At 39.1% G+C, this 27248-nt stretch overlaps 1 protein-coding gene across 1 annotated transcript in view; it reads left to right on the top strand.

Annotated features, from left to right (window-relative positions):
* Positions 1-27248, top strand: part of MIPEP (mitochondrial intermediate peptidase) — a 79093-nt gene that overhangs the window by 26007 nt on the left and 25838 nt on the right. The window contains exons 11-16 of the mRNA XM_064171995.1: positions 7311-7464; positions 8404-8481; positions 8941-9145; positions 13093-13202; positions 19672-19746; positions 25169-25288. Of these exons, the coding sequence (XP_064028065.1) occupies positions 7311-7464; positions 8404-8481; positions 8941-9145; positions 13093-13202; positions 19672-19746; positions 25169-25288 (742 nt within the window). The remainder of the gene's footprint in view (positions 1-7310; positions 7465-8403; positions 8482-8940; positions 9146-13092; positions 13203-19671; positions 19747-25168; positions 25289-27248) is intronic.

Genomic DNA, 27248 nt, shown 5'->3' with positions numbered 1-27248 from the left:
GGCTAATTTCTGTTCCTATAAATGCCCAGAGAGAAAGTTTACCTGAAGTCAGTGGAAGTTTGGTGTTAGATTCTCTTCCAAAATCAAGTAAGATCAACTACTGTTGAAGAGAGCTTATGTATGAGATAGGACCAAATTAAAAAGTTGTGAATTAGAACTGTGTTTTAGTGTCTGGGATGATTACTGCTTAGTGGATGTGGAGTCCTGTGAAAGATTTTGAAGATGTACTGTCCACTTCATGGAGCAGTAGGTTTTTTTTTCCGGTACCTGATAATCATTTTGATGTGTGTTACTGATTATTATCATCTGATTATGAAAATTGTATTATATTATCATAATCGTATGGGTCTTGCAGTGCCTAGCAAACAAAAGGACTATGGATGCCAAATGAGGTAAAATAATCACCAGTGTCTGCTGTCAGGATTGTCCCAAAGTAATTTAAATACCTTTCTTGTGTTACAGACACTAAGTGCTATGTGGGGATTTTTCAGTATCTTTGATCTTTGTGTGTTGGTAGATACAAAGAAATAAGTGAGATTAGAACTATTGAAGGTTTTTTAAACATTCTGTATTTAAAATGTTGGGTTTAAAAACTTTACATTTTCAATTTTATTGTACATGATATGTCAGACATCTTCAAACATTAGTCAGTGTAAGGGGACCATTTCCCTTGGGGAGTCTGCCATCAGCCATTATAGTTCGTTACTTGTGTTTTCATGTGTGACTCGGTAAGTATTGTGCCTTTTTAAAAGACAAAACCATTATAGATGAATTCCCTTCTCCCTGTCTTTGGACAGTGACAGAGTATTACAAAATAGCTATTACAGTATTGTGAAATACCTTCTTTCCATCCTCTTCATTGTGAAGTAAGTTCATGAGGACAATGCATGTATTCAAGGAGCACTGAGAGTGAGGAAAATACAGGGACTTCTCCCTGTAATATTTGAACCTTGGTTCTTCTTTCCATGAAGAAATAGCACTGCTCTCTTCTGGTAGTATGTAATTTTGGGTTTTGACAGAAGATAACTTCAGCATTCTTCCCTTCTGCCCCCTCCCCCCCCCCCCAGCAAACATGTTAATCCAGTATTTCATCTGAACGTGGTAATCATTTGCACTCAGTATGAAGTGTTGTCCTCTTCTGATAAAGCCAAAATCTATTTCAGACTGCAACTGTGTGATCACAGTCCCAAGCTCCATATGACTTCTTCACAGATTCACAGAATGGTTGAGCGTTGTGAGGATCCTGCGGTGGGCATCTGGTGCAACCTGCTTGCTGAAATATGGCCACCTAGAGCTGTTTGCCCAGGACTGTGTGCAAATGACTTTTAAACATCTCTGAGGAGGGAGACTGCACAACCTCTAGAATCAACTTGTGCCAATGCTTGGTCACCATCACAGGGTAAACTGTTTCCTGATGTTCAGAGGGTACTGTACCTCCTGTGTATCAGTTTGTGCCCATTGCTTCCAATCCTGTCAGAGAACATCACTGAGAAGAGCCTGGCTCCACCTTCTTTACACTCATTATTCTGATTAATATATATTTATATAACCCTTAATAAGATCCCTCCAAGCCATCTTTTCTCTAAGCTGTACAGTCTGTGCTCTCTCAGCCTTTCCTTGCAGGAGAGATGCTCCAATTATCTTAGCCTTTGTTGGATTCTCTGTAGTATGTCCACATCTCTCATTGTATTGAGGAGCCCAGCACTGGACACATCTTTCCAGGTGTGGCCTCAGCAGTGCTGTTTAGAGAGGAAGGATCACGTCCTACAGGCAATACTTTGCCTCAAGCAGTCCAGGATGCCATGAACCTTCTTCACAGCAAGGGTCCATTGCTGCTATGTGTTCCAGCTTTTGTCCACCAGGACCCCCAGGTCCTTCTGTCCCAACTCTTTACTTGCTGAGTGGCTTCTGGGATATACTGGTGCCTGGGGTTGTTCCTCCCCAGTTGCAGGACTTGGCACTTCTTACAGAACATCATAAGGTTTCTTTCAGCCCATTTCTCTAGCTTGTTAAGATCCTTCTGGATGCCAGCATGAACCCCTCCTATATCAGCAACTCCTCCCAGTTTAGTGGCATCTGTTAACTTGCTGAGGGTACACTGCCACATCACCCAGATCATTAATGAAGGTTTTAAACAGAATTGGACCCAGTGTTGGCACCTGAGGTACACTGGTAGTCTCTGGCCTCCAGCTAGACATTTTACCACTGATAACTCCTCCTGGGCCTGGTCATTCATCCAGGTTTCAGTCTATTTCCCTGTCTGCTCATTCAGTCCATACATCAGCAGCTTCTTTATGAGGATCTTATGGGAGACAGAGTCAAGGGCCTTACTGGAGTCGAGGTAGGTGATGTGTGCTGCTATTCCCTTCTGTGCCAGGCCAGTTGTTTTGTCACAAGAGTTTAAGTTGATCAAACATCACTTGTCCTTGATGAATCCATGCTGACTACTCATGATGACATTTTTTTGTCTTTCGTATAGAATCATAGAATCAATCAGATCAGAAGAGACCTCCAAGATCATCCAGTCCAACCTAGCACCCAGCTCTATCCATTCAACTAGACCATGGCACTAGGTGCCTCATCCAGTCTTTTCTTGAACACTTCCAGGGATGGCAACTCCACTGCCTCCCTGGGCAGCTTATTCCAATGGCAAATCACTCTCTGTGATGCTTGGAAATGGTTTTGTGATGGTTTGGGTGTTACCTGCCCCCCCACACTTTAGAAGTCATCCAGACTAGACTCAGCCAGCTCTGGAAATATGAATGAAACTTATATTTACAGCTAGCACAATATAGAAGCAGATATTTAGAGTATATACAGTTATATACAAGGTAAAAAAGTAATACAGAAACACAACTCTCCTCCCAGAAACCTGAGTCCCCAGGAGGGGGCTCTCAACCACCCCTTCACCTTCCCCCTACCCCTCTCAACTTTACGCCAGTCCCAAGGAAGAATGGAGGTTTGGCCAGGGGGTTAGGAAGCAAAGTGGATTAGTCAAAAAAAATGGAGGGTGAGGTTAGAGAGTAAGATGCAGCTCAGCCAGTTCCCCAGCAGAAGTAAGAGTGGTTACCTATGAGTTCATTTCTTGTTCTTATATGTCTCAGCAAGCTTGTGAGCGAAGTAGACATCACCATTGTTTTCCTTTCACCATTGTTTTCCTTTCACAGCCTGTAATCTAGTTCTTCTCACCAAAACATTCTAGCTAGGCTTAAACTAGCACACAGGTTTCCAGGAGTAACTGGTTTTCTTGGTTGCTGTGTAAATATGGGTTAGTTTTGTGAAGTGTTTTCAAGGGTGCTTTTTTGGACTTTCTTATCATTCTTCTGTTGTCTTTTCTTGCAGCCGAACTCTGTTATGAGTTACAAGTTTTAATTTCCTTCAGCTGTGAAAATCTCATTGTTTGATATGACTGAGCTGTTGGTTGAGTTAAAATTTGAGCTACTGAATTGTGTGTTTGTAGTACTATATTATAGGCTCTTGAAATACATCATACAATCAGCTTTCTTCTCCCAGTTTACAGGAAGGAAATAGCAGGACAGGCCCTGGGAGATATTGAATGTCAGAGGGAGGGAGAGGTGGAAGTACTAGATGGGCTTTGCACATGGTCATCATAGCTCTGGCACGGCTGATTGAAACAAGTTCAGCAAAAATCCTTGCAAAGCCCCCTTATACAACTCCATGTGAAACAGCTTGAGCATGTCTGTATCAATGCTGGTTTTGAGACGGAGATGTAGCTGGACCTTGTGCCCCCTCTGGATTAATAAACCTTTCAGAAATTAAACCCAAGATACAGTTCTGCAGAGTGGCTCTGCAGAAACCAGTGTGATATGAGCAGGACTGGGACAGACCCAGAAGTAATAAATGCCACTTACCTGAATGGGGTCTGAGGAGACCTGGTTCTGGGTTGCTAGTCAGTCGGAGGCTGAATTAGAACTAAACGTGATGTGTAACTTGAGAGATTCTTCCATGGTTTAGCTATACAAAAAAAGCATCATGATCTTTTATTTCATTCTTAATGTATTTTGAAATAAATGTCATTTTCAAAAATAAGGATAACCAAGTTTTGCAGCTTGGAGGGTGTGCTTGTTTGAAGCTAGCTAGAATGTTTTGGTGAGAAGAACTAGGTCACAGGCTGTGAAAGGAAAACAGTGGTGATGTCCACTTCTCTCAGAGTCTCGCTGAGGAGTTTGGGAAGAAGAAATGTAAACATTAGATAACACTCTTGCCATTTTCTCTCACTCTGGCTTGGGCTGCTGACTGAGCAACATCTTACTCCCTAACCTCACCTTCCATTTGGCCTAACCCACCTTTGCTTCATAACCTCTTGGCTGAATCTCTGTTCTTCTTTAGGACTGGGGTAAGGTTGAGAGGGGCAGGGGGAAGGTGAAGGGGTGGTTGAGAGCCCCTCCTGGGAACTCAGGTTTCTGGGAGGGGAGCTGTGTTTCTGTATTACCTTTTACCTTGTATATTTCTGTATATAACTGTATATACTGTAAATATCTGCTTGTATATTGTCCTAGCTGTAAATAAATAGCTTCATTCATATTTCCAGAGCCGACTGAGACTAGTCTGGGTGACTTCTAAAGTGTGGGGGGGTGGGGAACACTCAAACCATCACAAAGGGGTGTATGTGGAGAAAGTCTGCTTCTCTCCATAGTAATGTTCTATCAAGACAGTCCTTTTATAGTGAAGTCTGTTCTTAGTTAAAGAAGCAATTAAATTTTGAGTGGTAAACTTGCTTTAGTGTTCATAGTAGGATGGAGGATAATGGTAAAAGACTTTAAAGTGATATGTCAAAAAACAGTCCTAAACTTTTATGGAGATTGTTGTGTGTTGCTCCTAAAAGGTGTTATTTTTCTTTTTAGCAAAATGATCATTTTAACAGGTCTTGTCATCTGTGTGCAGGAAAATATTTAGAGCAGAATGAGAAAACAATTTAGTCATGGATTTAATTTTTCATGGTAATAGGGTGAGCAGAAGGTGATCAGAGAGTGATGCTATAAAAATCTGGAAACATGTGAGATTTACGTACTACAGCTTTCCAAAGAGTGCCACTGTTGAAGGAGTTGCAGTTGTTTGGAACTACTGACTTAATCTGAGGATATTCACTGTAATTAATTCTGTACTGCTAGGGGGCTCTGGGTCTGAAACACTGTCTTTTGTGCTCCATGTTTCTGTGGCTTCTCTTCTGCTTTCGTTTAGAGATTTGGTTCCAATCTTTTTACCTAGCTTCATCTAAAGTAATTTATATCATGTTTATTTTCTTCTTTTGGTTTAAAGACTCATTGTAAGAAGGGAAATGTGTGCATTGTAGCATACAGAATGTGAATTTGAGTGTTACACTTCTTCAAGTTCTGTCAGTAGAGGCAAAATCTGCTTAAACGTTCTAGTGTAATTGAAAATAGAGTAGAATGCATTTGCTTTAGCTTCTCACATTTGCATGTGAAAATAAGCAAAATTAAGAAAGGCTTGCAAATACTTAAAAGGGTGGATGTCAAGAGAATGGGGCCAGTCTCTTTTCAGTGGTGCCCAGCGACAGCACAAGAGGTAACAGGCACTAACTTGAACATAGGGAGTTCCATCTAAACATGAGGAGGAACTTCTTTACTTTGAAGGTGGTAGAGCAGTAGAGCAGGCTACCCAGAGAGGTGGTGGAGTCTCCATTGCTGGAATCATTCGAAAGCCTCCAGAATTCTGTCCTGCTCTAGGTGAACCTGCTCTGGCAGGAGGGTTGCACTAGATAATCTCCAGAGATCACTTCCAACTCCCACCATTCTTTGATTTGTCAAAATCCTGTAAAAACATACCTGTACTTTTGTCAGATGTTGTTATGGTAGTTGTAAAATGCTGCTGAAGTATGTGATCAAGGTAGTATAAAAGATACTAGAAAAATAAAACACACTGACATTCAGGAACGAGTGCTGTGGCATAGAGAAGTAACTCCCCACTGCTGTGCGTCACTGTGCAGTGAAGCCTGGTGTTGAATTGTAGCTGCAATTGTAAGCAACATATTGACAAATGCAGTTATCTCCACTGGGCTTCCTTTTCAGGTTTTGTCTTTTGTGTGTGGGAGTGGTAAGGAAGGAAAGGGGTTGGTTGACTAGATGGGGACCAGCTGACTATTTCACAGCTGGTCTCTAAACCTTAACAAAGCATGGTTCTCATCTTTGATGTTCCACTATTGTAGTCTTAACTGATGTGTGTTTAAATTTCAGTCATTAGTTACCACGTCATTAAGAAGCAAAAGCACAAGAGCGTGAAAGAAAATAGAGAGGCTGTGATTCTCTAGATTTAAACTCTTTCCTATGAGACCCCAGGAGGTGGTGTAAATAACTTAACACTTGTAGTTTGTGTAGTGAGGGAGCAAGATGATGTTTGTTTGGGGTGCGTGCACAACTACAAGGTCATTACAGTTCTGATTTTGCTATAATTTCCAAAGACTTGTGTGGCCCTGAGCACCTTATTGGAGGTCTAAATTTGCAAAGAATTTGTCTGATAGTTTGTTTACTTGTTAAGGTCAGAGATTTGGGATGTTTGAGCCCAAGTAGAGGCTGCATATGTCTCTGAACTACTTTTTATATTTCTGTTTACTTTTCAGTTTGTGCATGCAGAAGCATGATGTCTTCTACAGTGTCTTAAACATAACTAGTTACTTGACATTAGGCTTAGGAAGCTTGGCCGTGTTTGAACTGTGCATCACATACTTAAAATCTTCATGTGGCTCAAAGCTGGGAGTTCAGAAAGTCCCTAGAGCTTGAGCCGTGATTTGTGTGTGGAAGATAATTGGGTCTCTTTGGTGTTTCTGTTGTTTCAGTGAAGACAAGACTACAGAGTCAGCAGTGCTTACTGGTTGGTTTCCTGCCCTAGCTGAGGGTTTGGCTTGCACCGCAGGGAAAGCCACCTCCATTTTCTGCTCACACACAGTGCAGTCTTGGCATAGGAGTTGCACTTGAGTGCTGGTGGCCTTCTGTGGATGAAAAGCCGCAGCCTGGCCACTCATGGTGTTGCCATAGTCTGTTTGAGCTACATGTTTGCCACATCTCTGAAAATCATAGTCGACATCTGCTGAGTTTAGTGTCCAGACTTGTATATTAAAAACTGAGTTACTGTGAAGCACTAAGCAGTGCTTATAACTGCCATAACTAGTCTGTGACTTACTTTCACTACATTAAGAATAAAGCTGAACATGCTTGATAAGGACTTTGAGGCTTATCTGGTGTATTTTGTCACATCCTGTGATTTGAAGACGAAGAATATAGTTTCATGAAGCTCAGCTAATGGTCTGGTTTGGGGTTCACATGTTTCCTCAGGTACAACATTGATCCTGGCTTGTACTGTCCATTTTTCTCTCTTGGGGCATGCATGGAAGGTTTGAACTGTTTGTTCAGTCAGCTCCTAGGAATCTCCCTTTATGCTGAGCAGACACAGAGAGGAGAGGTTTGGTCTGAAGATGTTCGGAAGTTGGTAAGTATCCTTGTTCTCAGTCTCTGAGATGACAAAGGGAAGTTATATATGATGGTGTGTTCCTCTGAGCCATGAATCAGGTTTTGTTTTTATATTACTTGGGTACCTGTCAAAAGCACAGACTAGTTGTCTTTATTTTAGCTGGAAGTTAGACCTGAAGGACTTTATGCTCCTAAGTGCCTGTTGCATGCTTGGTATTTCATGGTCATTGTAATAGGCCTCTGTGTGAAGGGCACCTAAATCAGAAACAGTTTCTCTTGAGGTCGTTGTTACACCTTTGAAGGCAGTCTTCTGAATAATCCCTACTGATGTTCTGATTTCAGTTCGTAGATTACTGTATTCTAGCAGTCACATATCTTTGCCTCTGTGTTCTTTTATTTTGTATGTCGCCTTTATTTTGAGATTGTTTTTTATGTCTTTGTTTTTCTGTCCTTTTCTTAGAGGAGGGTGAAAATAAAAAAACTTGGGCAATAATTTATTCATCAGGTTCCCAAGTTCCTCTGTTGTCTTAACCTCCATGATGTTCACAGCCAGATCTCCTTCACTTCCACCTCCAGCAAGAGCTGCTGCTCTTTATATCCTGTGGGTCAATTTGTAATCACTCCTTACTCTTTCTATCTGTGCTTCCATGGTAAATCAACTTCTGTTACTGTTGACTTCTCAGAAGTCATTTTGGTGCTACAGATAGTGTTACTTTTAATACTAATCCATGACTAACTCATTTTGAGTTAAATGTTTGTAGTTTTATGGATGTACTGTGAATCTTGTGGTTTTGTTTTTCCAGCTAAAATGACCAGCAATTTTATATTAATTATTAATTTAGATTAATTATTCCCACTTTATTTGTCATTTACTTGTCATAATCTGGATATTAGAATACTCTGTCTTCAATTTTACATATTTCCACAGTGAAAGCACTGATACTTTTTTTTATTCCAGGCTGTTGTTCATGAAACAGAAGGTTTGCTAGGATACATCTATTGTGACTTCTTTCAGCGACCTGATAAACCACATCAGGTAACATTTATGATTTGATTCCAGCATGAGTTTTGTTTGAATAATGACTGTAACATTATGGCCTTTTGCATTCCATGTAAGTTTAGTAGAAATTACCTCTATTTAAACTAAACAGGGAAAGTTTGCAATTTCAAATGTGATTTTAGATAAAATATTTTTCTGAGTAACCTTTCATTTAAAAAAAGTCACCTTATAGCCTGAACTCAAAACTCTTTGTTTTACAGAATGATAGACCTTATGAAATGTCTTAGAACCCTGTTTAGAGAAATGGCAGGTTTTTAAACACCTTCTTTTTTTCTGGCCTATTTACAAGAACAAGAATAAGATTACTTTTTAATACTTTCTAAAGGTGAAAACTCACAGCGACAATTAACTTCCAACTTTTGTAATTTCATTATTGTTTTAGAATCATTGGTGTAGTTATATTGCTGTCCCTGTGTTTGCTTTTATCTTGGCAAGGACTGTCACTTTACGGTTCGTGGAGGCAGGCTAAAGGAAAATGGAGAGTACCAGCTGCCTGTAGTTGTTCTTATGCTTAGCCTACCCCATTCAACAAGGAGTGCACCAACACTACTAAGTCCTGGTATGATGGAGAATCTCTTCCATGAGATGGGGCATGCTATGCATTCTATGCTGGGAAGAACTCGATACCAACATGTCACTGGTAAGAAAGTTACAACCGTGATTTTTTTTTTAGTGTTTCCCCATAATCTGTAATTTTTAGGAGGGGGTAGATTAGGAAAAAAAAAAGGAAAGAAATTCAATTGAAACAAACAAGAAAATAGAAGAGGATGAGCCAGAAACAGTTGAGTCATGTTGATACATCTGTGTCTTTGACTTGGAAATACAGATCACATCCCCAGATAGTGTCTAAAACCTAACCAAACGGCACTTCAACACAACCAAACAACATTTCTCTAATGAATTACACATTTATGTATCTTCTTCATGTACTGCCAGTCTTTGTTCTAGTGGTGGTATCCACTCTGGCAAGTTTCCTTTACATGAAATTCATAGTAATGGAACAGTTGGAGGATTGAAATTAAATTGAGCTAAACTTGTACCTCGTGTAAAAGTACAATGAATCCTGGGTTGGAAAAGATTTAGGAAATTGAATTAAGGAAAATTAGTAAATTTGTTCTTGCAAAAAAGCATACACTGGCAACAACAGAAAATATGTAAAACCAGGCCTGCTCTAGTTGCTTCTAATGAAAGCAAATTGGATAAATTTAAAACATATTGTATTTGCAAGCACGAATAACTGGTAGGCCTTTTTCTCACGCAGAAGAGAACATGAGCAAGTGTGCAGTAACAGCTTAGTGGATGCACAGAAAGAAATATTTCCCTTTTTTCATTTTGTCCCTCTTTGCAAGCAGTCACAACAAGTGTATCATCTGACAGCTTGCAGACTACTGTAACTCCTGTAGTTGTGGCAAAGGAGTCAAAGACATGTGCTGGCTGCAGCGACTTGTCATGCTGTTTTTCTTACCTAAGGACCGCTTGCTGTATCTTCTTCCATAATAGCATCCTGGAAATCAAGCAATCAAACAAAACTACCTGAAGGGAAGTTTGAGCAAGCAGGGAGTCAGCTTCTTGGTGGCAAGCAACAGGAGTAGAAGAAATGGTTACAGGCTGCACCAGAGGAGATTCAGGATGGATATTAGGAAATAATTCTTCACTGAAAGGGCTACCAAACATTGGTACAGTCTGCCCAGGGCAGTGATGGAGAGACTACCCAGGGGGTTTTCAGGTGATGTGTGGATCTGGCACTTAGGGACACAGTTCAGTGTTGGCCCTTCAGTGCTGGGTTGAGGGTTGGACTGGATGATCTATGAGGTCCCTTCCAACAAGATACATTCTATGATTCAGCGATTCTGTTCCTGTCTTGACTGAAGGATTTTTTTTCCTCTAATGTTTTGCTATTTTTGTATTCTGATAATGATACAAATAGAAGCCTGCAGTAGAGTTATGTGTTACCAACAGATACTTAACACCCAGAGACAAAATATTCCTTAAGTCTCTCACTTAAAATTAACATAGGTTGAGCTGTTCATTGTTAAAACAAATGAACACTCTATGTGCTTTCACTGTAAGCTCTATGTACTCTTTGGAGCAGTTAAGTGCTGTCCACCACTCCTTCGAGTCATATGACCTTGTTTATCTTGACCTTCAGGAGTACACATATGCCCAAAGTAGCTGCTTTGATGGAGTACCCTTATGTTGAATTGTATGCCAAAGTCTTGAAGGAGCAGGAAATATATGATTTTAAGATTCAGGCTTATCATGAGCCTTTTGGAGCTAGGGCATTGCCCTAGCTCCAAATAGTCCTGCATCCCAGGGAAATTCATTCCAGATCTAGCACTGCAGAAGCAGTGTCAGAGGTCAGTCATGTTGCTTCTGCAGATAACCTCTTTTGTAGGGATTGGAATGTGTGATGATCAGATCGCTTGTCCCAGAGATGTGTTTTAGGGGCCATTTGCTCTGATGAGATGCTAGGGTGGCCAAGAGTAGAAACAAGAGGACTACAGGCTGTTGTGAGAACAAAAAAAAATTACATTCTGGTTGACATCCTTCCTGTTCTCCTTTATCTCCCTTTTCTGATTAACATTCCCAAATATTCAGGAATCTAGTGGGCCTAAAACTTGGATAAAACTGTATGATTTTGACTTAAGACATGCTTATTTTTAAGTTAGTCTGCCATTTCGCTATATGCTTTTATTCATTATTGAATGCATATGTGTGTGTAACATTTTCAAGAACCTAGCTAAGCTCATCATGCAGTAGAAAACATCTACACTTGTTTTACAAGAGGCCTGATGTCTCCCAGATAACTGTCCTACCTTTCATCTTTCTGACTTACAGATAATGTAATTATTCAACTGTTGAGACTCTTTTAATGGTTCTTTAAAGAATTTTGTCACTTTATTAAGGAGCACTGAGGTCAACAGTTGGACTTGATGAACTTAGAGTTCTTTTGCAGGCATTTGTGTTGGGACCCACCTTTTCTTAGGCTTTAGAAAAAGTATTTTCATGTAACAAATACAAATACTAAAGAAATGTAATGGCACAAATAAGGATTGGGGTATTGTATAAGAGTTAAATGATTCAATACTGCAGTATTAGAAATAAAATGCAGTTCAGAACTACACAGTGCAGATAATTTATATGAAGAGACTTTATGCTGCCAAATGGATATTTCAACAGTGATGGAGGAACAGAAGCACAGTTTTTTGTGTCAATGCAGAACTGCAAAAAGCTAGTGTATCTGTGAATGGGGCAAATATGATGAAATAACACTGGAAATGCATGTGGACAGCAGTAAGAGAATGGTTAAGAAATGCTGGTGAAACCTCATGCAATGCTTGGGTGTGGTTTTGTGTCTCTGGTCTGAGGGCAACTTCAGAGAAGCAGGTGCAGAGAAGAGCTACAACAGTCCTTCAGGCTTTATCTTGCCTCTGGATAATAACGTGTGAGAAAGAATGTAGTTTACAATTTAGGAGGTCAAAAGCAGCCTGGGAAACACTGTTTTTACTGCAGTATTGTTCTGAAAACACTATATAAAGAGATTACAAGTTTGGATTAAAAAGTAGAGAAAGATTTGTAGAGATCAAAGAAGGGATTTTTTTAAAATAGTCTTCAAGAAATAATAGTGGAAGCAAAACCCATACTTAATTTAAGAGTAGTTTTGAATGTTGACATTAGCAGACAAGTAGAATTGATGACCCAGTGCATCTGTTAATAAAGCGGCAACTTTGTACGTCCCTAACTTTAATATAAAGATCAGAAATCATAGAATCATAGAAGTAACCAGGTTGGAAGAGACCTCCAAGATCATCCAGTCCAACCTAGCACCCAGCCCTATCCAGTCAACTAGACCATGGGACTAAGTGCCTCATCCAGTCTTTTCTTGAACAGCTCCAGGGACGGTGCCTCCACCACCTCCCTGGGCAGCCCATTCCAATGGCAAATCACTCTCTCTGTGAAGATGAAATGCAGCTTTGTATAAGTGAGGTGTTAGACTTCTTTATCAGCACCTTAGACAATGGAAGCTATTAAGATTAGAGTAAATCAGAGTTTTGAGAGAGTGCTTTTTGGATATTACACTGTCTTTAGAATATCTCTTCAGCCTGCAAGCATGTTCCTGGGATTGTTAATCAAATTTTATATAAAGCATAAGCTCAGCCAAGAGAGAGAAGCTAAAAATTGTACCTGTGAATGGGATTAAGGCAGAGTTTCATTTAGGTTATAGTTTGATTTAGGTTTGGGACACTTAAATAGATTTGATGTTTCATGTACAGCCAGTTTGGCTGCAGTCTGGTTTAGTTTAAAAAGGGTGTGATTCAGAGCTTTATAAGGTGCCTCACCCAGCTGTTCAAATATTTTGTTTTACTTTGTGATTTGTAGTAAAATGTGTAGGATTATAATGAAGCTTTTCTGGCAATACGTACAATAATGCTATGGAAATAAAATATTGGCTTAATAAATGAAAAAAACAAACATTAAAGTTCACCAAAAGTCCAAACTGAAAGTTGCTAAACCTTTTGGAAAGAGTTAACTATTTGCGTTAGTGAAAATAGCAAATGCTAATGTGTGCAATTGTTCTATCTCTAGGAACCAGATGTCCTACTGATTTTGCTGAAGTTCCCTCAATTCTGATGGAGTACTTTGCAAATGACTATCGAGTGGTTAACCAGTTTGCAAGACACTATAAAACAGGACAGGTAGGGAAAGCTAATGTGTGAAGTATTTAATGATAAATGTATTCAGGAAAAATAACCACATATTCACATGTTATTTGTTAGTAATGGTTAAAGTAGAACTAAGCAATAGACTATTTTATGATTTCTGATATTCAGAAAAAAGTTAATATCACAGAACAGGTGGACATAGTCTGTAAAAGAATAGCAAATGCTTATACCCAAGGTTCCAATTACATGTTTAAAAACATCAACCTTTTTTTCCCTGCATAAGTACAGTTTCTGCACTACACAAGCTTAGTGCAGCAAGTGAACAACTTCTATGTGAATCAGTTTATGTGGAATGTTTTAATTACAGGTGAGTTGTGACAAATACAGTGATTCATCTTTGAACTGTCTAAAGTATGGCTTGAAATTAAATCTCAGATACTAAATCATGGAAGTAGAAGTGATCTCCAGTATTTAAGACCTCCCATTTTTGCAAAGTGTAGGGTAGCAATTTAAATATTTTGTGATGAAAAATGTACTGGTTTATTTAGGATTAGTTTAAGATGAGTTAGATTCTGTCAGTCATGAATCACTGAGTTAAAGCTCTGATCTTTTTCCTTGTGTAAAGCTGTCTAAAGCTGTGCCAGTCTACTGCAAGGCTCCACTCTCTATGGTGCTCTTTGAAACAAGATGATTTTCTTTGGGTTTTTTCACCAGGGCAGCAGAAGATTTACATTTCTACAGCCATTTGAAAAATACAAACCAGTAAACAATAACAAAAGATCTTTTTCTAGTGCCTTTGAGGCAGGTTTCAGTGTACAAATGTGATGATTGAAGAACAGACTACCCATCAAAGCCAGGAAGGCCCCTTAAGTTGTGTAGTGTTATACTTCATTGACGCTTTTTGTCCGATACTAAGCATTCAGTATATTTCAGTAGTATGAAAGTGGAATTATGCTTGCGTCCATTGAACAGTTACTAACAGATACTATCTTCAGAAATTTGCTCTGTAAGTGAAGTCCCCTTGAAACCTGGAGGTCAAAAGTACTTGGTTCAGGAGTGTTTGTCATTTATATGTTTGAGTGCACATAGCCCAAATGCTGCTTTCTAAGTGTTCTCTATGATGTTCATGTAGTGTTTAAACATTGAAGTTAACCTGCCTGCACACCAGTTCAGAGACTGAACTTAACTAAAACATCTGAAAGAGATTTGTGCAATGTTATTTATGGCTTTGTATTTTCAAAATGGCTTAACAGATGTAAACCATGTTTAGTTGCAGTGCAAAAGCTAAGAACTAGACATCACGTCCCATTTGGCATTTCTATAAACTTCTGTTTATTGGTGGTGAAATCTTGCCCTTTCAGAGATAAATTCAGAGAGGTTTAATGTAGAATTTTGGTCTCGAATGGGACAAGAATGGATTATGCAGGAAGATGAGAAAACAAGTCTGAAACTGCTCTGTGGCTTTTGAAGTCTTTAAATAGCTTCCTTTTTATTGACACCCCCGCACCCTTCTTCTCTTTTTTTTTTTTTAGAATGCATTTTTAACCTGATATTCAACGTTTATAAATATGCTTTGGATTATATTTGTTCATATCAGCTAGTTTTAAGAATATGATACTATGTTACTGTATTTGTTATTTAATTATAAATGGACTGAGGCAACCTTCTCTTGAAATTCAGGGATAGTTACAGCAGTAACTTTTAGCTATTGTATATGTGCATATACAAAATCTCAGCTCTCTTACATTTACAACTGCACAGAAATATTTTCTGTGTTTGATTCCTGAATAATTTTGTAGATTTGCAAACAGAAATTTGAATCAACAGCATCTTCTCCAGCTTTTGGTTGTTACCTCCCTTTCAAGGGGAAGTAAAGAAAGAGGGTGAAAGCGTTAAAATGTGAAATTTCTAAAACCATTTAATTCAATTGCTGTTCTGTTTGAGAACTTGGATTATGTGTTGTCTTCAGAATAAAGAGACTGAGCTTTCTGTGTGAGGAGGATCTTTCCTGCAACAGTGACATTAGCACAGTGTTTTTTACTGACCTAGCAGTGCAGACAATTTGGAAAAGCATGCTTCTTTTAACACACCTGCATCTATGCAGTTTCTGTGTGTAAATTTTAGGTGGTGTCACTTTTGATGCTCCCTGCTGAATGTAATTACAGAAAACTTGGTACTGTTGTCTTAGGACTGCCCCCACTGTAAAAGCCAGTTGTAGAAAGATTGTTTCTCTGGATCCTCACTTAGGATCAGTGCTTATCCTTCTAGAAAGAAGAAGGAGAAGAGGTATTGTTTTGACAGTTAAAACACTTGAAACTGTCTTCTAGTAACACTGCAGGAAAAAAAATGGTGAGAACGCATTGTGCATATATATGTGAATTATGGGGATCTGGTCCAAAGTAACTTGAAGTTTACAGAAAGCTTGTGCTGTTGAGTACTGAGGAGTGAAAAACTTCCAAGCTCTCCTGGAAAAAGGATCAAGTCTGAATTTTATTCAAAAACCTGGCCAGCACAAAAATATTTGTTCCAATAAAGTATCAAGCCTGGGTTTCCTTTTGTCTTAAAGGTAACTCCAAACAGAAAATACTTGGGGTAAGGAAAAAAAAAAGGCGGGGGGAGGGGAAGAAGACTCTTAATTAGCTACCAAAATTGAACTACTCAGGTAAGCTCATGAAGTAAGCTGTACCAATATATGAGGTCATAGCAGACAGTCTGGATTGTGTGTACCATTCCATATCACTGTGTGTATTTAATTTTAAGTGCATAGATATGTGGTAGGTCTGTCAAGCTAAATCATTTTGAGCTTCTGTGTCTTTGGAAGCTCCCTCGTACAGAGGGAGCAGTATTTCAGCTGTTTGAATTTGAAGTGTCTTCTTTTGCCACAGAGCTGGAATTACCAAGGCAATATCGTATTAGCGTGATTACAACAATAAACCCACAGATAGTAAATGGTCCTACTGTGTCGTGATTACTCCTCAGCAGTAAGGAGTTAAGCATGCTTTGGGACGGAGGTAATTCTGTTCTTGTAGCCACCATGGCAAAGATGCTGAAAATTTCAGGCCAAGTTCTTAATGCTACTGAATACGGAAGGAAGGATAAGTGGAACCTGAAGTCAATCATGTAGTGTTGGAATTTTAGAAATGGAATGGTTATTCAGTCAGCATGCTTTTAGCCAAAGCTCTGTGAAGTCTTTCTTTTACAAAGAGGATGGTTTTAGTTTTATCAGAGAACTGATCTTTTAGAAGTAGTAAGATAATTATGCAGATGCATTTATTTTTCTTCACTCAGCTGCTTGTTAAGGGGCTGTATGAGATTGTGATGGAGCAAGGAGAAGTAGGTTCTGTTGTCTGAAAAAAATCATCTTCCTCAGTACACTGAAGACTTCAGCTTATCTGTATGCCTGACATTCACAAAAACAAACTTTCTGGATGAGTGCTGATCTTTAAAAAACCCTCTGCAATCTAATTCTGGTTCCCTGAAGTATTAATTTTAAAAATTATAAAGGTGCTTTGGGGGAAAAAAAAAGTGGTCTCCTTGTTACCAATCTCAATCTAATTTGGGGAATGTTTTTATGGTGTGAAATACTGGTTGGCTTATGAATTACAGTCACAGCACAATGTCTGAGCCAGATGAGAAGCACTGGTAGATTTAAACCCAAGGACACTGATGTCTTTGCACTTTTTTTGTCAATAGGTATCTTGTAATGATTTGTAATTTCCTGTTGATTTGAATCTGCTTAACAGTAAAGCTTGATCTTCAGGGCAGAGTAGATCTATATCACTTGTTTGATATTCACATGGCTGCAAAAAAAAAAAAATCTTGGAGACTTTTAGCATTACCTGTGTTTTACTTGGTGTTCATAAGGTGGTAAGCCATCTCCTGGGTAGAGGGATTTTAGTACATTATTAATGATCATTTTATGTCTCCTCTTAGGAGTTCAGTTTAGAAAGGCTAGATGCTTATAGCAGAACATTAGGAAGAAATGGGTGAATCCAGAGCCACATTTTCTGTTGAGGTTAGCTATTAGCAGTACAATTAAAAAAAACATCCAGGCAACACTCTCTTGGGTAGGGAGTCTATAAGAAATGCTTAGCTCTGAACAGAGAATTAGACAGGCTTCATTTATTTCTTGAGCAGGGCTGGACGTGGCCAACTCTCCCAGGGAGTGTACAAAGTCTGACTGCATCGCAAAACCTTGCTGCCCTGTGCCCCAGTGAACTGAAAACTTGGATTTCCCAATTCAGTTGAGGATCTCTGGGACAATGGTTTACCAGAATGCCAATTAGAAAAGTCTTAGTGCTTTTTGTTCTATTTGTTTTGTGTACCAAGCCTGTGTGCTTAACTTTGTCTTAACCATCATTTATTGTAGCTGAAATACAAAACTGAGAATCCATTATATTGAAAGCACTGGTTTGACCTTACTGTTATGAGTGCTCTTGGCTTTACACTCTTAAATTATAAATGTGTAAAAGAAACACGTTTGCTGTTGCCAAGTTTTTGGGTGTTCAGCTTTTTTAACGCTGACACATAGTACAATTAAAAAATTTCCATCCAATTTTCTCATTCTTTACTCCATTAAGAATATACATTCTCATTCTTTACTCCATTGAGAATATACATTCTCATTCTTTACTCCATTAAGAGTATACAGCTGACCATTGAAGAAAGCAGTTGTGCTGAATTCCATACTATGTCACTAGGAAATGAAAGCCTCTGAAAACCTACCAGAATTTGCTGCTAGCTTTGGAGCTTAATATTAAAATTGGTTCAAAATTCTGTAAGTTTTCTTACACAAGGATTTCTTGCATGACAACTGCAAGTGTTACTGCAAACCCACATGTGCTTTACTTCCAGTGTAAAGAGTCTTTGAAGTGCATGCTTCAATCTGTATGAGAGGATGAGACAAGAGATGTTTGTAGAGCCAGAGGGAAAACCGTCCAACCAAAATACTTTTTACTGTTTGTAATTTTATTTTCTACTTCACTTCTTGCCTTGGTAACTTTTCTACATAATTAAGTGTTGTTTTGAACAATAGTAAATCCAGTATGGAACCATTAGAGTGGTCAGCTGCAAGAATCTTTATTATTATGGCAGATTGCTCATTTAGTAGTCAAAAATCGTCATGTAATTTCAAACAGGACCTTTGTATTTGGGAAGGGTAAATACTGGCCCAACAAAGATATCCTGTAGGACAGACTTTGTGTTCATTGGTTCGTTTTTCTGTGCTGAAATGTAACAGCTGTGCACATTTATGACAGGCAAAATAGTGGATGTTGTTCTATCCCATTTTTTATCCAGCTTTCTCTTGAAGAAGAGGTTACAAGCCCTGTCAGGCCACAGCATAAAACAGCTGCGCAACTTCAGAGTTTTTCTTATCAGCTTTAACTTCCACAGTTAATTGGTAATACTTTCTTCAGTTACATGTAACTTTCTGGAGCTGAGTTTTCAGTCTGTGAACATCAACATTGTTTGTATTGAAGTCATATTATTTGCACTAAACCTAAACATATGCCTCTGATATTGGGATTTGTAGACTTTCATTCTGTCATTTCTTAAACACTACAACATGATGTAAAAGTCTATGTATGCTTTCAGAGTTCATCTGTATTACTTTGTACAAATTAGCAGTAACTTCAACATTTTAGCAAGACCTAAGTTGCTTTAACCATACTTTATGTATAAAACTGCTAGCAAGAAAAATAATATATGTGCTTATTAGGAAGAACATCTATTGAAAAGCTTCAGGAAATAGTGGAAGATGTGTAAGGTCAGCCAGTCATATACAAATGCTCTTGAAAATCTGCCATTAAAAAGGCTTTGGATGTACTTGCAGATGTCTGGTTAGAAAGCAAAGAAAGAATTTGCTTAATGGCTTGAAAAATCCTCTGACTTTCAGCCTGTGGTGAGAATGGAGAATATTACCGCCATAGATGTGGAATACATTCAACTTTGTTAAAAATTTCAAAGGATAGATATTTACTGTTAAGCATTTTTAAGTGGCTTAAGGTAGAATGTTTGATGCTATAGCGATTGGAGTCATGAAAACCTCGTCAGCTCAGTGGGAATTATCTGGGCCTTTGTGTAAATCTAGGTGAACTATGCTCAAAGACCAGCAGAACAACTGTTCTAAAGCCTGCTTTTGACAATTAGTCAGGGCGACCTGGGAGGACTTCAGCTTCCCTATCTGTTCTTTATCTCTAAGGACAGTTGTATTTTTAATAGATATATAAGGCAACATTGAATCAATTTGTAGAAGACAAATGCTGAGACCCCATGGTTTTGATTGCTATATAAATTACTTCTGATAACTTAATTCATAGAGTTGCCCATCTAATGTTTTGTTAGCAATTGAGATTTCTTTCCTCAGTGGAAAGCACTTTAAATATGTTTTTATTAGCACCTAGAATACTTTTTTTATCTTCAGCCTTTTCTAATGTTAAGCAGAGTATTTACAGATACACAACAATTCTAAACATGTCCTGACTTCTTTCTTTCATTGAAGCCACTACCAAAAAATATGGTATCAAGACTGTGTGAGTCCAAAAAGGTGTGTGCTGCAGCTGATATGCAACTTCAGGTATGTTCTTTGCATTCTAGTCTCTACTTTCTATCCAGAACTTACAGAACATATTTTGATTGGGATTTGTGATGTTACAAAGCTTTTATTGTAACGTAGACATATGATCTAAATACATCCAAGCTAGTGAAAACTAATTCATTTATATATTAATTTTCATGTTTGTTTTTCTGAATGTATTCTCTGCAGTTTGCTTAAAGCTGTATGTCTAAATCTACAGGAAAATATTGGGGCAACTACACCTTTGAAAATGATTGAATTAAATTCCCAGATAGATTGAATAGGTTGAAGATTGAGTGTTCGATTAATTGAATCATTTAGGGAGAACTTGCAGCAGAGGGAAGTATTGTGTACTTTAGGATTGTTAAAGTGTAACAGGACAGAAAGATACAGGCCACCTTAATAAAATCAAACCACCTCATTTATATACTTAAATGTGATTTGAGTTTCTTCGCTTCTGCAGCTCCACTATAAAGGTGGCAGTTTGTTACTGCCATCAGAATTGTCAGCGGAGCTATAAGGTGGTAAGACTTTCCTGTCACAATATGAGGAACAGTAATTAAATTAAAGAAACTGTTTTCAGTGGGTAAATGTGACCTTCATCAGCAACTGTCAGTGTTGCTTTTCTTCAGAAGAAATAAAACAAAGTATGGTTCTGAGTATTTAGGATTTTTCAGTCCTGTAACAGCCATTCTCAATTGTGAACAGTAGCATTAGCATCGAGCCAAGTGTTTTTTACAGTGAGAGTTTGCCTGCATTTAAAATGCTACGAGCTTCTGTGTGATCATGTTTGTTTTTTTTAAATCCTGGTTTTTACATAATCCAGAAGCATATAATTTTCCTTTTTACAGCTGACCTAGTGTTTAGATAAGTCTGCTACTACTTTAATAAAGGATAGTAACTATTTCTGAGATGTGGAAAGGGACAAATTTAAAGATTCTATCTTTGTAATTCTTTAGTTTGAAAAGTACCCAAACAATTGCAACAGATGTGAGTTGCTTCAGTTAAGCTCATTTAGAATTAAAACTTAGTTGAGTATTTGCAGTTTGCTCTGTTTAGTTATTTGTAGTGGTTTAAAATGAATCAGAATGATGGAGTGTGGACGTGTAAGTGTATACACATTAGTCACACTGATCAAACTGTTTTCAGTGTACACACATATTTGTAATTGGTTAAACTTCAGGGATTTTTGAATTATGCATTCAGCACAGTGCTGGCTGTGCAGGTGTTAACAAAGATGATGCTACCTGTGGCTGTACCTCTATGACATGAGTATAATTCCACCCTCTCTACAGGTCTGATTTTGAAGTATATTGCTCTTGGCTCTGAAAGGTTCTTGTACAGAGATAGCTGAGAATCCAGAAAGAACGTAGGCAAGAATACAATTAGTTCACGTAGGATTTTTTGGGGAAAACAATTCAGGATTGAAATAAAATTTATAATGAGAATGTTTAGTGGTGAGCCTCTATTCATGACATCTACTGACACAGAGTAACTTCCCAGTGTACAGAGCAGTAACTACCGAAGTGCTTTCACGTGTGCCCATTCTTTCCAGGTGTGTTCATGACTCTATATAGTTCTGACAGATTTTCTTTCAACTTTAAATGTGTGTTTGTTATCTCATCGAGGTTTGAGAGTAGATTGACAGTGTGGGTACTAAAAGGGCTTGTAAACAAAGAAAACTTTAAGTCATAGATACATATTAGCAAGAGACATGGCCTCTCTGTCCTGTGGCAGAAAGATGGTCTTAGAGGTGATTGATTGACTGATGATCTTAGAGGTCTTTTCCAGCTATGGTGATCCCATGGCATTCTCCAGAAGTAAGTCAAGGAGATGTCATTGCATCAGTCCCATAGAATGTCCTGTGCAATCAACCTGTTGCTGTGGGCCCTCCTGCGATCTCTGTAGGGTCTGTCTCGGTGTGACTGCAGACCCATTGCTTTAGAACTGGGAGGGAGAACGCACATCTCCAGTGGGCCAAAATTCCTGCAGGGTGGACTGCTGCTGGCAATAATGCAGCAATTAAACAGGCTGCTTGCCCTTAAATTACTTTTGTATAACTTATGTTCAACTAGTCTCAATCATGCCAAATGACCATAATGGCCTACCAAATAGTATCACTCATTTCCTACTTTCAACACCATGTTTTTGAAGATTCCAAAGTAATACCTGGAGAGATATTGTGCTCATTTCAAAAAGACAGACTAGCAGAGCCATTCTGTTTAGTTATTCAGAAAGAAATGTTGCGGAGAAGTTGACTCCATGGCAAATACAAAGTTCAAACTTTGTTTCATAGAAGTGGGTATTGTTACTCAATGCAGATTTAATAATTCAGTGAAGGAAAGCATGTATTTCAATCTGCTGATGCCAAGGCATGTGTGTATTACTAATGTATATTTATGGGAAGAAAAAAAGTCAGTTATTAGCCTTTCTTTAAGACTTTGCAAAGATTATATTCTGTGTTTACAATTAGATGCTATGTAAGCCAAATTTGATCTTTTAAAAGAAAGGGAAAAAAAATTACAACATTTCCAATTGTGGAAGAAGGTTCTTCTGTGGTCTGTTCAGAAAATAAGTCTGTTGGTATATGAAAATAAGAAATTATCTTGGTTTTTCATTGTAACCGCATTTTCTTCCAGCTCAGGTAATCTGTTACTAAAGAGGAAAGACAACAGAGTCTACACATCTTCTTATAAGGCTTTTCCCATGCACATTGAATCGCAGAGTCTTTCAGTCAGTAGTAACATAGCTGGAAAATGCATAGCTGTTTCCATAGTAATGCTATAAAGCATACAAGGAACTAGAAAGAACTGGGATCCAGTGAAACTGATAAATGCCAACATCAGTGCAAAATAGAGAGGCAGCATGAAGATAGATGAATATTTGATGGTCTTTTTATATTATCAGGTCTTTAGGAAATTAGTTTTACTGAAACTAGAAAACATTTTGTAGCTAGCATGCTCCTCAGCAGTATCACCTAAAATCCTGTGGTCCTGAGGTGCATCTCCCTTTCTCATTTCAGAGGCCTGTATAAAGATGCGGAACTGTGATTTGTAGATGGAAATGCTTATGGCTGTAAAGTTCACCCAAGTATATTTTTAAGGATAGAACATGCATGTCGTGTTCAGCATTGCTGTCTGGGACACAAAATTTGCCATTAGTGGCCAATTGTGAGAAGTTATGTCTTGCATCTTTTCTCCTCATTAGCCATGTAGGAAGCAAACAGGAAATTCAGGAGTAGCTGCTGCCAAGTGATGGCTTCTTCACCTCTCTTCTTCTAATCCTCTTTTTTTCCTGAAAAGAACCCAACATTTTCACACCTAGCATTTGTCAACAAACACTGTCAAAGGAAACTAGCTTGACAGGTCAAAGGAGGGGATTGTACCCCTCCCCTTCTCTTTCATGAGACCTCATCTGGAGTGCTGCATTTGCCTCTGGACCTCCCAGCATAACAAGGACATGGAACTGCTCAAACAGGTCCAGAGGAGAGCCACAAAGATGATCAGGGGGCTTGAGCACCTCCCATGTAAGGACACACTGAGAATTTTGGGGTTCAGCCCTGAAAAGATGAGGCTCTGAGGCTAGACGATAGCAGCCTTCCAGTACCCAAAGTGGGGTCTACAAGAAAGCTAGAAAAGAGCTATTTACAAATGCATGTAGTGATAGGACAAGGAGTAATGGCTTCAAACTGAGAGAGGACAGATTTAGGTTAGGTGTAAAGAGGTTCTTTACTGTGAGGGTGGTGAGGCACTGGAACAGGTTGCCCAGAGAAGTTGTGGGTGCCCCCTCACTGGAAGTTCAAGGCCTGGTTAGGTAGGGCTTTGAGCAACCTGATCTAGTGGAGATTGTCCCTGCATATGGCAGGAGGGTTGGAATTGTATGATCTTTAAGGTCCCTTCCAAGCCAAACTGTTCCATGATCTGTGTTTCTGTGAAGATTCTATATGTTAGAAGACAGCTTAATCAACGAGAGGGAATGTGATCCTTTTACAAACAGTCATAATTGCAGTGAAACTATCTGTATCCAGGCTACAGTAAGTGGTGCTGAATTGTGAGATGTTATTAAGAGTTCAAATGGATTTGTACCCAAGTTTCACAAAAAAGAGTCTTCTCACAGCTTGAGAGGGTTGTGCTATTTAGCTAATCCATTCTCCATGAATGCTTGGAAACATCCATTCTCCATCTATGGAGAATGCCTGCAAACAGCCTTCCCTCCATGTATTTTCTGCATTTGCTGGTTATAATTCATATAGCATTGTGTTTATCTCATTGGAAATGGTACTACAGTGTCACTTGAGAGTATGTAAAGGCCTGAATCTCTAGCCAAATTGTTTGCTTCATCCCTTGCACAAAAGTTTTTTGAGGCTCCCTACCATCATTTTTCCTATGAGATGTTCTGTGTACCACTGAACATCCTGACCCAAACTCTTTGGCTTGAGTATCTGAATCCACCAAACTTACCAAAAATGTCTTGTGTTGCACACCAGTGGACATCCTCTTCTTCTGTCATTCCTGTTCTCTCACAGAAGAGGAAATCTTCATATTAGAAAAGAATAAATGCTGCAATGTCTTTCAGCAGTGGCACGCTGAGCTTTGGCACTGTCTTCTATCCATGCCTGCTTCATCTTTGCTGTTAAAGTGACAGATTCCCTGCTTTGCTCTTTTGGCTTGAAATGTCTTTTTATTGGTGCTTCTTTACTGCTCTCCAAACACCTCAGTAATATAGTTGTGCTCCTGTCTTCTGCCATAATTCACATGCTTCTGCACAAAAATAGCCTACAAAAGAAACCTTGCCTCTGGCAAGGTACCCTCCTGGAGCAATATGATCCAGGACCTGAGATGTACATAGTAGCAATTTATTGCTCTGATTGTGAGAGCTAAAATAAAAGAAGCGTCTGCTTTAATACTACACTCAGTGCTCTGGCAAAAACTCAGGGCTATCAGCAGCTCTGTGTGCAGCTTCTTAAGATCCCTTTCTGGGCTGATAACCTGCCCTTGCATGTGCGATGTGTTCTCATGGCTGCATGCATGTGTCCTGGAATAGCTTACTTTGCTATGTCCACTCCAATCACTTTATCTTTTTGTTTATTTAATAATGTTATTTTTTGAGAGGGATAATTGCTTGAAGGCTTATGAGACAGGTCTTAATTTTATTTAAAAATGGAGATGATTTAGTACTGCCAGTGTTCTCAGAGGCCTGAACTTGGATTTATTATAGATTATGATGGTGGTGGTTGGTGTACTCCAGAAACTGGTTTCTGTCCTTGTATATTATGCTAAAAATAGAAGATTTACAAACCTGTATATGTTTAAACTCTTCATTCTCACTATTCTGTCTCCCATTCTTTTCTGTTTGTCTCTTTTTTTGGTTGTCAAATGCCAATGATATGCAGCAGAGGAAAAATTCTATTCTATCTCTTCAGGTATTTTATGCTGCCTTGGACCAGATCTACCATGGGAAGCATCCACTAGAAAAGTCTACCACAGATATTTTAAAAGAAACACAGGAGAAAGTTTATGGATTGCCTTATGTGCCTAATACAGTGAGTAGAAACATACTGGCTGTATAAGCTTCACCTTTTCTTTGCTAGCCTCAGTCATGTGCTTATGGTTGTATTTCTCTGTTGAAAGAGTTTTCTTTCTTTCTTTCAGCTGCTTTAGCCAGAGAGTAGGGTGTTGTATTTTAATCTCAAAATCAAGATTGAATTAATGTATCAGTTTTGTGTAGCCTTGGCAGGCTGAACTTGAAGCTTGTGTGAGATCTCAGGTACCAATATGCAATTCCAAGCACCAATGTATGCTGGGCACTGACTGGCTTGAGAGCCGCCATGAGGAGAGGGACTTGGTGCTGGTGAATGAGAAGTTCAACATGAGCTGTCAGTGTGCACCTGCAGCCCAGAAAGCCAGCCATATCCTGGCCTGCATCAGGAGAAGTGATTCTCCCCCTCTTCTCCACTCTGGTGAGACCCCACCTGGAGTACTGCATCCAGTTCTGGAGCCCCTGTTACAGAAACGATATGGATGTGCTGGAGTGTGTTCCGAGAAGGGCTATGAGGATGATCAGAGGGATGGAGTTTCTCTCCTGTGACCGAGAGACTGAGAGAGTCAGGGCTCTTCAGTCTGGAGAGAGGAAGGCTCTGAGGAGATCTTTTTGTGGCCTTCCAGTCTCTGGAGAGGACCTACAAGAAAACTGGTGAGGGACTTTTTAGGATGTCAAGTAGTGATAAAACTAGGGGGAATGGAGTGAAACTGGAAGTGGGTAGATGAAGCTTGGATGTTAGGAAGAAGTTCATCACCATGAGGGTGCTGAGACACTGAGACATGTTTGCCAGGGAGGTGATAGAAGCACATCATCTCTGGAAGTTTTTAAGGCCAGGCTGGATGGGGATCTGAGCAACCTGATCTAGTGTGAGGCCTCCCTGCCCATGGCAGAAGGGTTGGAGCAGTAACATCCTTGGGGGCCCTTCCAGCCACGACAATTCTGTGATTCTCTGGTTTTCTTCTGTTTTCTTAAGTCAGCATGAAATAGGGCTTGGAAGTGAGTTTTTCTCACTGTACTGTTGTGACCTTTTGGCACATCACTTTTTTATCCTTTCATATGGTATCTGAAAGGGTTAAAGCTTTGACTTCTGCTGAGCTGTGTTAATTTTGATCTTCCTCATGACTAATAGTGCAGTTTGTTCTGTACTTCACATGACATCCAAAAGTGCAGTTTGCAGAGATTTCCTAGACTGTCTGGATCTAAATTCCCAGCTGGAGCATGGCCCAAATCAGTTTAACACTTTGGTCAGAAAACCCAGATCCTGTCTCTGCTTTCTGCTTTTGGGGAAATGCGCTTTTCTCCTTGGCAAAAATGTGACTTTTGTTCTGTGAGAAGGGCATTAGGAAATACATGCTTCAGCACTCTAAAACTGCTGACTCTTCTCACCTGGCAAAGATGGAGAAGTGGAAGCAGGACGTCTTCAGAGTGTGATGTGACTTCTCACCATTTTTATAAGTGTTTTACATTGTTCCTCTACAGGTGTTAGTTATCCAGTGAATAGAACAGCTTTGAAAGTTAGGCTGCCTGTATTGTTGCATTTAAAGTATTTTATTAATTTAGCTATTCCCTTCAAAAGACTAATGCCTCTTAATAAGCTTAGCCTCAATATGAGAAGGGACTGCTGAATTGTCAGCAACTGTGTGTTTCTCACATTAATTGAATGTAGATTTCGTGTGCCAAGAAGTGCAATGCAACCTAAATTTCAGTAAAACTTAAGGGAAAGTTGCATTAGAAGAATGTCTCTTTTGTTAGTTGTTTTGTTTGTTTGCTTTTTAAAATCAGTCAGCTTGTAAAAGATCTCTGAGATCACCAAGTCCAACCTATCACCAAACATTATCTAATGAACTAAATCATGGCACCACGTGCAACATCCAGTCTCTTCTTAAACACCTCCAGGGATGGTGACTCCACCACCTCCCTGGGCAGCCCATTCCAGTGGACAGTCACTTGTGAAGAATTTC

Source organism: Pogoniulus pusillus, chromosome 3, assembly GCF_015220805.1.
Source record: "Pogoniulus pusillus isolate bPogPus1 chromosome 3, bPogPus1.pri, whole genome shotgun sequence".
NCBI classification, from domain to species: domain Eukaryota; kingdom Metazoa; phylum Chordata; class Aves; order Piciformes; family Lybiidae; genus Pogoniulus; species Pogoniulus pusillus.
This window is presented reverse-complemented; position numbering and strand designations above follow the sequence as displayed.